This window comes from Cavia porcellus, unplaced genomic scaffold (genome assembly GCF_034190915.1).
Source record: "Cavia porcellus strain 051 isolate PalLab524CR breed Dunkin Hartley unplaced genomic scaffold, mCavPor4.1 scaffold_9, whole genome shotgun sequence".
NCBI lineage: Eukaryota > Metazoa > Chordata > Mammalia > Rodentia > Caviidae > Cavia > Cavia porcellus.
Genome location: NW_026947492.1, coordinates 85872549 through 85889585, shown reverse-complemented (window position 1 = coordinate 85889585; position 17037 = coordinate 85872549). Strand labels below are relative to the sequence as shown.

The 17037-nt window shown below is 39.7% G+C and overlaps 1 protein-coding gene across 1 annotated transcript in view; it reads left to right on the top strand.

The window, feature by feature from the left end:
• The window catches only part of LOC100729132 (protein kinase C-binding protein NELL1), a 647616-nt gene that overhangs the window by 606240 nt on the left and 24339 nt on the right, over positions 1-17037 (top strand). The window contains exon 12 of the mRNA XM_063256783.1: positions 8841-9034. Coding sequence (XP_063112853.1) covers positions 8841-9034 — 194 coding nt within the window. The remainder of the gene's footprint in view (positions 1-8840; positions 9035-17037) is intronic.

Below are 17037 nucleotides of genomic sequence, written 5' to 3'. Positions count from 1 at the left end.
TATAAAATTAAAGTAAGAAGAGTAATTTGTTTTAGCAAAAATGAAATTTTTAAAAACACAGTGACTGTAACAACCCAATGAGGATTTGGCCAGGTGTGAGATATTACTTAAGTGGGCGACAGCTATAAAAGAATATTACCTCTCATTCATAAGTAGATATATAAAATTATATATGTAAGATTGATGGCATCATTCTTACTGCTTCTCTGTGCAGTAAAATTCTCTTTAGATAGTAAGTGTTTCAATATATATTGATTTTTCTTTTGTTCTCTCCTCTGGTCGGAATTGTATTGATTTTAAGGAGATGTAATCACTAGGTAGAGAAGTAGGGATTGTTCACAGCAATTCACTTGGTTAATTAGAAGAGTGATTTACCTTCATCCAGTTCTTATTTTCCTGACTGGAAGAAGCTCCTGTCTCTATTGGCAGTAAAATACCTACCTTTGTGATGCCACAAAAATAATGTAGCCCGTGTCTGAGGTAAGTTCACACAATATTATAAAATAGTGTTATTTCAAAACTTTTCACTTGATCTTCACATCACATCTACAAATTAGAGCTCAGAGAACATTTAGGGTATTGACATTTATGGATTTTTTTTTTTTTGCCAGTGTGCTAATCAAAACCATGTGAATGTGAGAAATCAGAATTCCATTGGAAATGATGGGAAAGGAGATGGATTCATGGGCTGGTGACACAATAAGAGAATAGGAATGGTGGTTTTGATTTTGGTTACCCAGACAGAAATTATAGAAACAACAGGAGCAATGGCAGCTAATTTTGGAGGAATTTTTACAGCATAGCATTTTACTAGGTGTTTATGCAACATAACAAATTATCCCATGGCATCAGGGTGTGTGATAAATGTTTGTAATCCAAGCCTATAGGAGGCTGAGGTGGGAGAATTGCCATAGATTTAAGGACAGTCTGGTCTGTGTTGTGAGTTGAAGACCAGCCTGGACTAACAAGACCCCTCCTCAAATACTCAAACAAAAATAATCATGTGTGGTATGGAATTTTCTTCATGCAATTCTAAAGACTAAATCCAGGATCTTTCACATGGTAGGAAATTACTCCATTGCTGGGCTACATCCCCAAATCGTGGGGATATTTTTGTCCATATTTTCTAAATGAGGGAACCAAAGCTCAGAGATGTAGGTAAAAGTTTCAAAGTCACAAAATTAATACATTTCAGAGATGGAGCTGAACCCCAGTTGACTCATGTGTCCTGGATACTGAGAGTTGTCTTGTTTCCTCGCATTGAAAGATGCCAGTCTCAAGAACCTTCTCATTCTGCAACAAACTGGGTATGTGAGTCATACTAATTGACATTCAGAGATGCCCGATTCTGAAGATGAAACTTTGATCAGCATGGCATTGTCTTTCCACTAAGGAGAAAGAAATGGACAAGGATGGGGCCTTGGGAAGTATCAAGATTTAAAAATAAGAGAAAACTGTAAGGTCCAAAGTTACAGAAAAATATCATTAACTGCTCCATCTCTGAACCATAAGAAAGGCACAGAGCAAATGTTCCATGAATATCTGGGGAGTTGGTTAATTGATGGTGATTGCTGGTGACTAGATGAATGTATAGGTAAGAGGAAGAATAGAAAATGCTGCCCAGGAGAGTGGAATATAGGGGTTACCCTTAGAGCTTGTACCTGACCAAGTAACAATGAAAATGGAGCACAGAGAGACAAAGAATAGGTTAAACTATGGGGGGTCCAGCAGGATCTTGTCTATCTTTGATAAGGAGCTGTGAGTGACTGGTGCACCTGGCTTTACTCACTCAGACATGGACAGAGGCAATCAGAGTATAACAGGCTTTGACCATCTCCCACCATTTGTGGTGCATATCTGAGCAAACAACAGGGTCTCAACTGCATTAATTTCCCCTGCAGTGTGTCTGTGCACACTCAGACCCAGCTTTCCTCTCTAGTGCTCACAGAAGAGGCCAGTCCTGATGGCCTTAATCTTCCTATCTGGTCTCCCACAGGTGAGGAAAGAGTTCTCTGATCATGATAAAGACAGCATTGGCTTCAGTATTTGTTAAATGAGGGTGATGAGTTTGCACACAGTGACTGTGAGAAATTGTAGATTACATGATCATGTGGAAACCTGCATACATTCAGAGAGAATGAAGAGAAAAATGAGAAAATGGAAACAAAGCTTTTGTAAGCAATGAGGGAAGAAGATGTTGAAGGGAGAATAGAGAAATGGAGCAGAAAAATATCAAGTTATATCATGAACAGGAACAAATTCTCTATGATGAGTGTGATCATTATGTATACCAAAACTGTACCACTAAAATCTAGTTGGAAATTTCCAGAAAAGAAAAGACAGATACTAATTGTAGACATGAGCAAAATAAGATCTGGATCCAAGGATGAGACATGGAAAAAGAGTCCCAACAGTTCTTATTTGTCCCTTTATTTAAACAGAGACTCTGCCCAATTAAAGAAAGGGAAATTCCTTATGCACTAACAAACATATACACCAGACAATAGGATAAATACCAAGGATAGGGTCATCCCCTACTCAAGGATGGTTGGAACATGGAAGAGATGAAAGAGTCAAAGTGAAAGGACTTTGGAAGCTCTTTCCTGTGAGAAACCTAAAAGCATTCCAAATAGTCAAACCTGTAGCTAGCTGCTTCTTTTGCTCTGCCTTTTCCAGCTGGTTGCCCCTGTTCGGTTAAATTGAGCTGATCTGAGCCCTCTGGCATACTAGTGGATCTCTTCTGATGAGCAATGAGTGTAATAACCTCTTTCTTAATCTTCTGTGCTCTGAAAGGAACATCCTACCTAAGTGTGTGCAAGGGCCATCTCCCTGCAGAGCAAGGCAATGGACCTGAGGATGGTCCTGAAACTTACTGTGCATTTTAGGAGGTTGCAATTTTGCAAGTCAGACCAGGCTTAACATTTCTGCACTTGTTTCTTACACATATTTTGTTGATATGTTTTGTATATATTTCCCCCCACAGCATTTCCTCTGCCACTCTGAAAGAAGCAACGCTGTTTTAATTATTGAAGAAGAGTCTGTGCTCTATCTAGCCTATCACTAATAAGCCCCCAAGCTCTGTTCTCATTTCTGAGCCCCTCATGTCTGGTAATGATTTCCAAGTCAGAACACATACAACTGGATATTCCCACACTGGGTTAAATCTTGTTTCCTGACACACCACCTGCTTTGAGTTTGACACTAAGGATACATGTGCTGTGAATGATGCTCTAGGAAGAGAAATCTGGGGTAATGAGGAAGTCCACTGCTTTGACCTAACTTTTGAAAACCCTGGAGGAAAGGATGCCCCCTTTGTTCTCTGAGATCAGCCTGTTGCCAAGTTTCAGTTCCCGAGGCAGGAGCCTGTATAATCTTCATGCTATTAAAACTTCTGCAGAGCTGCTTTTGTAGAAGTGTAGGAAAATTATGCAAGGATGTGTTGGGATTGGTTTAATTGCCTCTGATAGAAATACCTCTGACTTGTACTTTATTACATCCCCAAATAACCTGAGAACCTCAAATCAATGAAAGAAGATCAACTGGTTACAACCGGACATTTTTTAAAGCTACACTGAGTACAATAACAACAGCTTTCAGAAATTTTGAAAATGTCAATGCAAGAAAATTAATTGTAATGCAAGCTTGGGCCTGGTGTCTTATTGAAAACAAAGTCTCATTCAAGCATAGAGTGTTTAAATGATGGATTTATAAGACCCAACACAAGAAAATCGCAGTCATTATTTACAATAAGAAAAAGCAAGGGCACTGTAATGATTATGGATTTGAGCTTGCAACACTTTGACTGATTCTTGTTTTATTGCGTCTTTGTCATTGGGAGACCTGTCTGATGATGTGGGTAAGTCTCATAGGTGAGCATCTTTTTGTTTGCTCAGCAGAGAACAACAGTTACAAAATGTAAATAGGGTGCCTCTTCCCTTTGGGTGCCCTGGGATATGCAGAATAGATTAAGTTGGCTTTGTGCAAAGCAAACAGGTCTGTATTACCCAGAATATGAATAATGTCAGTTTCCATAATTGCTAACATCTGCCTTTCCATAAATCTGTTAAACTGCGTGAAAGCCGAATTAGATTTCTGTGTTGTAAGTAAAGCAATTACATGGAACTCTGTAGGCAATATGGTGCTGTGTTCAACTGTGAAATCTTTTCACTCTGGAGAGGTGAAAGCAACTATGCCTTTGTACCCTATTTTTTATCATACACAATAGATGTATTTGTCTTTATGCTCAAGGTTTCTTGATTTGTAAGGGGAAAGCACTGCCAAACTGTTTGCAACATTGTAAACACAAAATGTCCAATTATTATAAAAGCACATTGTTCCCAGGAACTAATTACGAGGTTAGAGATTACTTTAGAAGACACCATAAATTACAGAGCCTTTTGTAGCCACTATTAGCAGATTGGTAGAAATTACACTTGCCAGCAATTTCTGATGTGATTTGTTAATGGGTCATTCTCTGCCTTTGTCCAGCCCCATTTGACCAGAAAATAAAATGCTTTCAGTTGTGGCATGGGGTCCAGTTAATATTCTACTGTATTAATTCTCCCTTGGGCCAGATTCAAGGGCTTTTGCAGATGAGAAGTCAATAATAAATAACAAAACATTTTCAATGCAGGGCAAGGTGATGGCTCTGCCTCGCTGTCATTGAACACTCTAAAGACTCCATTTTAACCAAGTAGTCTTTTTAATAGTCTTAGTCTGAACTTTGTGGGTTTAGGCAAGTTAAATTAAATAAATACATGTAACACCCACAGTCATCCTGCTGCTTTTGGTTTTGTGAAGAGAAAGAAATAAGATTTAGTCTCTGCGCTGAATGAAATAACTATTCATGGAGAGGAATATATTGTGTGTAATTCCCCAGAGGTGACTGTAAGAATAAAATCATGTGTGGGGCACAGGGAGCAAAGTCAATGTTTGTTCTCCTCCCCAATGAGGAATGACGATGCTGAGTGTGAATTTTTAAGACTGCATTGAAGTAAAGGTAGTGCAGTAAAGGACACGCTTATTTTACCAATTAATTAGCTTATACCTCATTTCATTCCACAGAGGTTAATAATTAGTAGCCCTATAATTAAAAAAAAAAGAAAGAAAGAAAAGAAAAAGAAAAAGGCCTGGTCTATGATACACGGGAACCAACATAGCCTGTGTGTGATCTTCCATTGAATGTCACAAACACATACATGTTTGTGTGTGTTTTTGAATTAATATGTAAAGCAGTATATATTAGGAAGTTGAACATATTTTATAATACATTGTGTAATGGCTAAGGCAAGTTAACTAACACATGCATTACCTTACATGCTTGTCATTTTTTGTGGTGTGAACACAAAATAATATTCTTAGTTTTTTTCAAAAATACACTATTTTGACAACTGTAGACACCATGTCCTACAGTGGGCCTTCACCTACCTGACATTTTGCATCTCTTGCTGTCACATGAAAAGTGAAGGGCTAAAAGATAATGATTGAAGTGTTAAAGAGCTGATAGCTTGAGCCTTCCATTAGAAGCATCAGAGTAATACAGATGCGTTGTAAATACAGGAGTGATGCAGACAGCTTGCTTTTTAGGCGCCACCATGCTGTGAAAGATGTGGATGGCAGTGGTTTTCGTGGGGCTGAACAGAATCCAGAGGTCTTTGTCTTTATACCAGTTCAGTCAGCTCCTGGTGGTGGTAAACATGAGCTCTTGGCATTTTTTAAGACTGCAAACAGTGTGGTTACTGCATTATCATGAGAAGTGGCGGAGGCAAGGAGACCAGTTTGAAGTCTGTGACAGGAATCTCACTGTGGTGAATGGGAAGATATGAATCCACAGAGCTTAAAGCAACCTGAGTTTGTATTATTTTATTTTATATATGATGAACCATTTAGCTATCTTTCACTACCTATGCATCATCTATCTCCCTACCTATCATATCCTCCTATATTTATGACAACTAGGTTATAAATATGATGAGAGAAATATGTGATTGAATATTTTGAATATGCTACTTTCAAAAAAATGAAGAAAGAAACAAACTAAGGAGCAGGAGTAATGTGCATGTGATTGTTCAGTGTTGATTCACAGTGGCATATCCCTAAATACGAAGGCATTGTCTACTAGTCGTCATTGCTATGAGCGTTCAGAAGATGTGAATGATGAGATTGAATTGGCAGTGGGTTGGGAAATGCTTAACTGAGAAGGCAGAAGGTGAATTTTGTATTAAATATTTGCATTAATCTAATGAAGAAACAGATGATATATTCGGAGCCCTTGTTCCATTACCTATAGTGTTATTGTCAGGAGACCATCAGTGGATGATAGGTTCATGTGGGTGATAAAGGACTGTGACTGAAACTAATGTGCCCAGCAGCATAAGCCATGGGGCGTAAAATCACTGGGTTATAAGGGAGAGCTTGCTTTCAGCCTGGTTCCCCGACGTTTTCATTCAGTGCCAGCTTTATTTGGGAAGAATTAGAGGAAGAAGGAGGGGGAGACATGCAGGAATTTGAAGAGCACCATGCAGTGGGGTGCACTGAGATGATCTAGCGTTACCTGGAGAGAGAGCGTGAGGCCTGACAGTGACTGACCTGAAACCCAAGCCTGATAATTGGGATCATTTGTGCCATTTCCAAGACTGTTCCTCAGTCCAGCGGTTTGACTCAGGCTATAATTGGTGGGAAGCAAACAAAACAAAACAAATATACAAAAAAATATTATGGAATTACCTTCCACAAATTTTGCTGTAGTTGTTTAATATCTTCTACTTTGCATCAGCGCTGTGAATTAAAGTCCATACTAAATACAATACATGCTGTCAGGCCATTTATTTCTCATTATTTTTAAGTCATGTTTGCTTCAAAATTTTAGCACACTTTGGGTAATTATTCTTTTTCTGAGTTTCAACTAAAACTATATTCCATATAAAAATTATTTATAAGGGACGATTGATGCTCATACGGAATGTTCAATTTTAAAAATTACAACAATGAAATACACTTTGCCATTAATCCCTCTCAAACTACCAACCCCTCATCAAATACACCTAGCCCAAGGCAATATGCCTTCTAAATGAATGGGTGTTTTTTTGTTTGTTTTTAAAATGCAATCAGTCTTTGTGGGCAAGCTCTTGCCCTGGAAAGTGAATTTCAGTGTTTATTTTGGGGTAAATTTCAGGGTAAATAGTTTAAAAGTAGGTAAAGACCCAGAACATGTTTATGCTCAAAAAGTCTTCAGACCTCTGCTGGTGCAGGTTGCTGGAGAGCATTATAGCGCATCAATCAGAAAAACAAGGACAATTCCCGCCCTGTGATCTGCTGCCTGTGTAACCAGTATATCCTCAGTTATCTCTTTCATAAAAGGAAAATAAATATTTCAGACTTATGATTGTGAACCCTAACTCATCAAAGTAATATAAAAACTATATATATATATATATATATATATATATATATATATGCATATAACCCTATCCATATGTGTATATAAATATATAAAATTGTAGCACTGGATAGTAGCTCTTTGCAATTGCTTTGGTGTACCATAAGAGAATACGCTGTTTATGAGTTTTTAAAACTTTGATTCCATTATCCCTCACCAAATGCTTACAAATTTATGTATGTTTTAAGATGAAATTTAGGATTTAGAATAAGTTACTATTCTGTTTTGTTTTCCTACAGAAGTAGTCAAGTCTACCAAAAAGTATCCTACTAATAGATATTTATATTTGTTCCAGTGGTCAGCTTATGATCTTAAGGAGGTAATAGCTTAGAGATTAACTTCAACACTTAAAACATATAGTGTGCAAAGAATCTTGTGCATAGCATGTTGTTAAGAAAATCTAGTTCATATTACTATCTGAAGGGTACTTGCAGACAGTAGATTACTCAAGGGAAATGGAGGACTCTGATAGACAAATTACAGGGACCTGCAGATGGCTTAAAAATGTTACAAAAATGAAAGACCTCTGAGGGAACCTCACAAATAGTACCAGTGAGTAGAAGTTGCCAGGTCATACGTTGCCTCTCAGTTTTACAAGGAGATTTGTTTTAAAAAGTTATTCACAGGTACCATTGGCTGCCTAGTGAGGGAATGGATTGCCCTCTGGGAAAGATTGCAATCCAGGCTAGCCAGGCATGTGTTTAGGGTATTGCAAAGCTCTCACTCTGCTTTGCCCAGCATAATAAGCTGGCTGGATCTACATCTTGCTTTACTGGGATGTCAATGAAAAAAGCATACCCTAGATACGTATTTCATCAGCAGCCATACCAGGCTCTACTCCAGCTCTGGTTTTTGGTATGTGGTATCAAAATACACCTATCATTACGGTGGAAGGAATTCAATTAGCTGTCAATAATTAGTCACATTTATAGTTCAGCCTTGAATTCAAGATTGGGGAAAGGGAGACCTAACTGGGTCCAGGTTGCCTCACTGCCCTCTTGTTCCTACTCAGTTGATAATCTGTGCACACAGTGAATGAATCAGCGGAGTGTATGGCATCTGGATAATCGAGCACTTGAGAATATCCTAAAAGCAGTCATAGGTGCTACTAGATATTTTGATAGCTGGAGTCAGGCAGGTCTGGGCTTGATTTTTCAGGATAATCAGTTGCTATTTAACTCTAGTGGCCTCTGTTATTTATAAGGCAAGAATAAGAGCAGAGCCTCCCACACAAAGCTGCCTGACAGAGGAAGGAGATGATGCATGGGAAGAGCTTGGCACAGCAGCCATACTGGGGACAAGGTGCATGTCTGATAGTGTCACTCAGTGTTGTGGCAGATGATTGTTACTTTTGTGCATTCCCTTGGCAAGACCCTAAAGCCCTGTGCTTTGTTCCTTGCAGACATTGATGAATGTGCCTTAAGAACTCACACCTGTTGGAATGATTCAGCCTGCATCAACTTGGCCGGGGGCTATGATTGTCTGTGTCCCTCTGGGCCCTCCTGTTCTGGCGATTGTCCCCACGAAGGAGGTCTGAAGCACAATGGGCAGGTGTGGACCCTGAAAGAAGACAGGTGCTCTGTCTGTTCCTGCAAGGTGAGGCTGACCTGGTGCAGGGGAATCTGCAAGTACTCTTCTCTCCCCCATCTTGACCTTTCTGCCTCCCACTTCTTGCCCTGTGGGTCCTCGGTAGTTCCTGAAAAGCTCCTCCTGTTCTGATCTACACTTCCGCTAACAGTGATGCTGCCTGACAGGAAACGTGCTTTGAATCATTGTGCACTTGGTGAGAAGTGAGTCTGCTCAGAGACTGCAGCAAGGGAAAGCAGGGCAGGGAAAGCAGTGATCCTCTGCCCACTAGGAGCCTCCAATTTAAGGTTGGCTACAGGAGAGCTTAACAAGCCCTCTCCCTGCTCTTCTGTAAACTTTCTCACTGAAACCATACTTTGCCTAAGATGATCACCTGCATGAACTTGCTCACTTTCTGTAGCTTCCAGAACAGTGAGGCTCAGTTTCTTGCTTCCAGCGACCAGACAGGTGGACTTCCACTCCAAGCTAACAATAACAATAGTACAAGTTCTCTTTATCATTGGATTCTTTTTTAACCTTCTCAGTCCTGGGCCATTCCTCACATTAAATTGCTTGCCAGTGAGCTTAATACTTACGGAAATAAAATTCTGTCACCATGTGGTTTTATTATATGCTTTGTGAAATGGGGCTATTAAAGTATTTGATTCCCTTGTGCTTTAGTGTTTCTTTTGTTGATCTTTCCCATTTATTTTTATTTGTTATTACCTTAATGTAGCTGTTGCCTTGAATTTCTATGTCCATTGGGAAGAGACTATTTAATCTTGGGATTTACGGACATGAAAACCAAGAGCAATTATTTGCTTATGATTCTATTACAGAGTCAGGTATCCTGATAAATTCACAGTGTGCTTTCCAGAAACAGAACTAGAATAAGCATTAAAAACAATAAAATTCATCTGCCCAGCCTTCAAGTCTGCTATAGACCAAGAGACTCAGGGGGACCTCTTTAGGAAAGCAATATTGCTCTCAACCTATTGCATAACATTTGCATTTTCCTCTTATGCTTAAACTAAGTTCCAAGCCCCCAAATTTAGGTTTATTTCTTCCATTTATTGATTACCTGCTGTTTTGGACACTCTCTGTGTGACATTCATTATAGCAAATGATATAAAAGGAAAAAGCTCAGTCTGTAAGGGGCAAGTAACTTGCCTAAGTACTGAAGATACAAGTGATTATCTAGACCTGGGACATTTTCACAGTCCACAAGGACTTTGAGCTCATTCATTGCAAGGCTCATAGTTTTCATATTGCCACATGTCATGCAAATGCTACAGATGATACCTATTGGTAATGTTAAAATGGGCAAATTTGTTAATCCATTTTATTGATTGATCAGTGTAGCTCGAGTTCTCTAGTATGTTAATAGTGGAGAGACATTTTTAAAAAGCTTAACACATTGACTATAATATTTAATCATATAGTATTGACTCAAAGGACAGCATTTGCTAGAAGAAAACAAATCTTAACACCATACTGTGATTTGTTGAGAATTATATCTGTAACCCCAGAGGCAGCCAGAGGCAGAGGGGCAGCAGGAGGAACTGGCAGATGACTGAGAGTGGACTTTTGACACAAAGCCAGAAGATTCAGAGCCCAGGAAGAATTGCTTGGTGGCCATCAATAAGACTGAGCAGGCCATGGATCTGATGAAGAATCATCTAATGGTAGCTGTGAAGGAGAAGTTGGAAATCTTGAAGAAACAAATCAGGGAGCGAATGAACCCCAAGCTGGGCTCTGAGCTGACCTCAAGAAGACCCTCCTACAGATCCTAGAAGACCTATAGCAACCAGAGAAGATGCCATCCAGGCCGAGCTTCAAGGAGCCAGCTCCAGAGTCCCTACCTGTACGTCCCCAAAATGAAAGGAGCCATCAAACTTGCTCTCTCTAGTTCCTGTCAGTTTTTCTGCAGCCCGCATGCATCATCTCACTTGAAGAAATGTTCCAAAGAAAAAGCCACCTTCGTCCACCCCAGTGACAGACCCCTGACAAAGAGCAGGTCATTAGAGGCTGAAACACAAGTCTTAGTAACCCCAATCTGATGAACTGCTAGTATCACAGTGATCTGAGAGCTTCAATATCTTGGGCAACTTAGCTGCAACTGGAAAATAACAAACTTGGCTTGAAATGTGATGCCAGTTTGCTCCAGGAATTACAAGGGTCCTGTTTTTTCATTTCCTTGGACATCTTCAACAGCTTCACTTGACCACATTCATCCATAGGAAGAAGCCACCTGTGTGTGAGGCAGAGACAACTTCTCCCTTCTCGCCTTCCTCTCCAAAGCAGGGGCCACAAATGGGAGACATTGAGCCAAGGCAGCCTTCTGTTGTTTAAGATGGCATAATGCATGGTACTGTGCACAGCCTAGCTTGAGATATAGTTTCGGGATGATGGCTAACAAAGGTCTACATGATTAGTGTGATAAATCAGCTTGGGGTTTACACAGTCATTTGAGAAAAACATATTTTTAAAATTTTGTGGGGAACTTTTAGGTGAACAGAAAGTCTCAGCCTACTGTGGATGAAGAAAGAGGGAATGGTTTTGATCCCATGGGGTCAGAAAGTTGTGGCAGGGAGCTGGGCTCTGATGTATTCTGAAAGTGTGAACACTTCCACTATCTGACTCATCATCCCAGTGTGTGTCTTCACTTCAGGATTTGCATTGATTTCCTTTGTAAAAAAAAAAAAAAAAAAAAAAAAAAGTTTTTTTAAAATTTTTATTAGTACACGTTTTCTGTGCATAATAGTTGTATTCATCATGGAAATGTAAGACTAGTATAAGGAAAATTCTGTTGAAATTTTCTGGTGTTGCTTGAAATTTTAATAAACTTTGTGAGTTTTTTCCTAAAAGAGCAAGAGAGAGAGAGAAAAAAAAACTTCACCGTGGGCTAGAATAGTGGAGAAGACATAATGGAAGAGGCTTTGTGTTCAGCCAGCAAAATGAGCATTCTTTGCTAATTTCTTTTTTGAGAAAATATTGTTTGCCCAAACTTTTGAGGATGACAACAGCCTGAATCCAAGACCTTTTCAACATTTATAGGCCAACAGGCCCTCCCATAGCAAGAGATTTAATTGGAGTATTGACTCCTGTGAGACTATCCTTTTGTAAGCTTTTATTTTAAATCCATAATAAAGCAGGGAACCTATCCATCATTAAAACTCCCAGGGTGTCATTAATTAGGTATGTTAATAAGCCAAGCATTCTAAATTATTCTACTTTGACTCCTAAAGTGCTTCAAAAGTCTTATGAAAATGAGACTGAAATTTCCATGGGAGATGAGCAATTCTTGCAATTTTATTTCATTAAGAAGATGCACCCACACTTCCTCTTCTGAACAAAAACCTAGGTGTATTCCTTTACATAAATCTTTTTGTCAAAGTTATGTTTCTCAGCTGCACTAGTTGCTAATTTATACCATAACTTTCCAGAGGTTGTAAGGATGAGGAGTACCTTGTTTAGGTCCTGAACAAACACTGAATCAATTCCAGAAATCATTCTTATAAAAAAAAAATCATGATCTCCTTATTTGCTTTTTGTCATTTTCAGTTGAAAGTATTTTATTCCAATTTCATAAGAAATATTGTCAGTATTTAAGCATCCAATGGATGGTCATAATGATATCATTTTAGAGGCTATAAAATCAAGGTGAAGGTATGAGTTATTTCCAGTAGTATCTTTGATGTTTTCATTTCACATAAAGACAAAGAATATAAGAGCAGAGTCACACAAGCTAATAAAAGGTCAAGACTCAACATGGAGAGAAACAGAGTCAAAGCTGTTCTAAAAGGCTAATTTCTTCTTGAGCATCAGAACACTGGTTATGTTGTTAGTGTTTCATGTCAAATGAAAGAAGGGGCTAGAACCATGTCTGCAGATGAATGGAGTTCAATGTAAAGCTTGGCCACTGCAGATAGATTTAAGCTTTTTCTTACAGTTTAAGCCCTTCCTTGGAAGTAATGACTTTGTTCAACTTTTGATCACTTTGTTGATTAGGCAAAGAACCATTGTTGGACATTCACAACCATGTTGTTTAATCATTGTTTGTATTATAAAAAAGAGTAAAAATTATCACTCTTGTCTTGGCTTTTAAGTCTTGTCTACACCCAGATGATTGCCGTGGACATATATTGGTGACTCTTCTGCTCATAAGTTCGTCTAAGCCTTCCTTAAGAAGACATATTTGGTTTCTACTCATGTCACCTAGAAATGTAGAGGAATCAAGTTTATCAAGCCCTAGAAAATGTGCCCATTGGTGTGAGTCACTTTGTTTCTGTTGGGAGTGATGGAGAAGGAGAAAGAAAAGGTTTTACATCTGATCCCGTCTTCCTGTAATAATGAGTCATTTGCTATGAGAACACAGACAAAGGAAAGTATGTTACCAAAGCTTCAAAAAGGAATAGAGAACGGCTGCCCAGAGTAAATGACCCTTAAATGAGGAATTTAGCTGAATAGGAACATGGGGAAAGTGAATCCCATACAGAAGGAACTGTGAAAGCAAAGATGCAGAAGCTTAAGAATGCATGTGGTAGGGGCTGGGGATTTAGCTCAGCGGCATAAGTGTCTGCCTTGCAAGTGTACAGTCGTGAGTTCGATCCCTGGTACCGATAAAAACGAAAAAGACAAAAAAGAAAAGAAAAGAATGCATGTGGTACTGGAAACATGGAGTAGATGGTGTGATTAGAGTATTGGGGTGAGTGGAATTTGGAAGGAAGTAGTTAGGGAGGAGCCTGTAGAGGAAGCCTGGGAATAGAGCAGAGCGTGTGGTTGAGATTTCATCTTGTGTGCAGCAATATTTAGAATCCATGTTGACAGACCTCACATTTGAGCTGAGCATGCTGCCCCCAAGGCCTGACCAGCAGCATGACAGCTGACCTGAGGAGAGGGAAACTAACTGGAGAGAATCACCCAGGTTGTGGTGAAGGCTGGGAAGAGTGGGGATGAGAAACTGCAGGAGGGAGAGAGGTAGGTTATGGGAGAGGTGAGGTTATGGGGATGCCAGAGGCTGAGCTTCCATACGTCTTTCCTATTCTGCAGGCAAAGCAGAAGCTCCAGGGTGCCTGGAGCATTAGCTGCCCATTTTTTTGGGTAAGCAGAGTTCAGGTGTCACCCACAGAGAAAGATCCAGAGCTCGTAAGCAGGCATCTGTGCACCTGCTGCTAGCTTCAGTCACATGCCCAGCTGCACGTCCAACTCACTTCTCATGGGCACCACATCAGAGGCCCACTATTTATCATTTCCATTCCTGTAGTTGAGCTATGTGTGTTCAGCCACATTCCAAGGATAGTAAGTAGAAAATTATAGCGATAATTCACAGATATTAAATCCCTTGCTGTTCCGAGTGGGCAGATGAAATCTGTGTCATCTGCTCCACTCAGCCTTGGACATGAGTCATTCCCTTCCTTGGTGTAGGCATCATTAGTCACGTGGCAGGTGTCCTGGTTGTCACGTGGATTTTGTGGTGTTTTCGTGTTTGCATTCAACTAACACTTCTGTCACATCACTTGGTTTTCTAGCTAAGACAAAGGGTGGTAGGAAGTAACCCTCAGGTCACAACTGAAGACTACATTCCAGTATCAATGTCACTCACCTCACTCATCCCATCACACAGTCCTGTGTCGTTCACAGAATCACAAGAATGTGGATAAATACACAAAATACCATGAGAACGAGAGTCATGTTCATCCATCTTTTATTGCAGTATATTGTTAAAACTGTTTTATTATTAATTATTGCTATTAATCTCTTTTGTACCAACTTTGTAAGTTGTCATAGGTACATATGTATAGGAAAAAAATTAAAACAGGCCATGTGTGATTCAGCATTGTTTATGGGGGCAGACACCTATCTGGTCTTGGGGTGTATCTCCTGTGTCTAATGGGGGACAACTGTCCTATCATCAGAAAGAGGAAAGTTTAGTGGAAGCAAGAGAACAAACAATGGGGTTCTTTCATTTTTCTGCTTCTCATTCAGGTTTTTTTTTTAACTAAGTAACATTTGCCTGAAAACTGAATGCTAGATTTTGGTAGGAACAGCCCTTGAATTTTTCTGGAAGTTACAAGAGTGTGGAAAGCAATGCAACAAGTAACTCGTTACCGGCTATATTTTAATAAAGCCCAGAACTGCTTCAGTAGCACAGAAGGGAAAGGGAAATGCAAACTGGACAGGACCTTGGTGTGAGGTTGTCGTTAAGGCGTGGCCCTTGCCCTGGCTTCCAAACAGTGTAGCCCAGAAACTGAGGTGGACCATGCCGGGGCCCCTGAAGGAGTCAGTGCCTCTTTCTGGAAAGGAGCTCTGATTCGCAACCAACAGTGTTACTAATACCTTCTTCTTTATGGCGTGTTTAATAGCAGGATTGGCTATGCAAGCCCTAAGTTTGCGTATCATATTCTTTGAAAGATGCATATGGCAGCAGGGTTAGTTCAGACCTGAACACCAATGGGGTCCAGACAAAGTACACGATTTTAATTTCTGTTTCCCTGACTGAAGTTTTTAGTCCAAGCCTGCCTTTTCATTGCAAGAAATGGCTACAGTGTGCTAACTCCCCAGCTGGCTCGCTGATGTTATTTCTCTATCCTCAATTCTCATTTGCTCTTGGATTATTTGGAGGATTTTTAGCATTTTGATCAGTGTTGCCACCCTTGATTTAGCAGGTACAGTGTGAGGCACAAGAATTTGCATTTCTATCTGGTTCCCAGGGATGCTATGAAGTCCCAAAATTCTGCTACTGTAATGGAAATGTACCCATAGATGATAGTGTAAATACATGTAAATGTAATGTTTTTCAACAGAACTTTATTTAGAAAAGCAAACAGATCAAATCTAGACTTCCTAGTGTTATAACTTGAGTCCCGGTATAAAATCCAAGGAGGCAAGAGACCAAAAATTTAGTGGCAAAGGCTTTATTTTCAGGCCTGGCGACCAGTCTCCGGGAGCCAATTTGGAGACTGTCCCCTAGAAGCTGAAGGGAGGACTTTAAAAAGGGGCTGGAGGAAAGGGCGGGGGGAGAAAAACAAAGAAACCTGCAGAGCCATCAAACTTGTTGACCCGAGTCTGGAAACTGTATTGCTGTCTACTTAGCTCTGACAATCTAGGGAGTTTCTGGTGTTTTTAAAAATTATTTCCATCCTGCAGACTGACATTATCTCAGAGTGGCACGTCTGCAGCAATATTTGGAGAAGAAAGTGGACAGTTAATTATCTCAGGACAGCTTGTCTTCGCTAGTGAGTGCGAAGGGGTCACAAGTTATGAGACGCTGGAACTTAAGTTTTATGAAGACCTGATATCTAACTCATTTGATACATACAGAACAAAAGGAAAGCACCGATTGGGGTTTGGGCCATAGTATTACCTGGTAATTTGTTTAAGCTAAGCAGTTCTTAAAATTGGGGCAGGCTCATTTTACAACAGATCATCACCGGGTCAGGGGGAGGTCACCAGAAACCCAAATTCTTTATGGCCTAGATAGATAGGTGAGGGGAGAGGGAGGCAATAAGGCGCCATACAGAACAGAAAACGGCGGTAATGTGTCAAGGTCAGGGTAAAGGGTTAAACTCACACGCAAATCTCTCTGCACACAAGCAGGTTACTTTAAACAAATGTAAATTAATTGCCATTCTAGTTTTTCTTAGCTCTTTAGCGGAGAATAGAGGCTCCTAGCAGTGATTAACAACCCTTGTTAGCTTGTTTTAGCACAGCTTCTGTAGTTTGTAGAGAGCAACAATGGTTAACATATCAATTAGGTGAGATTCTTGCAATTCTTTACAGAGGAGAGTGTTGCTCAACAGATCAATTAGGTCCCTTAACATATCAGTTAGGGAAAAAGGATAAAACAAACACATTTAGTAGGCCCCTATACAGGTTTGCTATAATACACATATAACAAAGCTATTTTCTTAGGGTACAACATTCCCCACTGATTTTAGTCAGTGTGTCAAATCATTGACTCCTTAGCATCTGTTTATAACCTTGTATGTGTCTTTAAAATTATAAGCTTTTAAGAACTTTGACATAGTTTA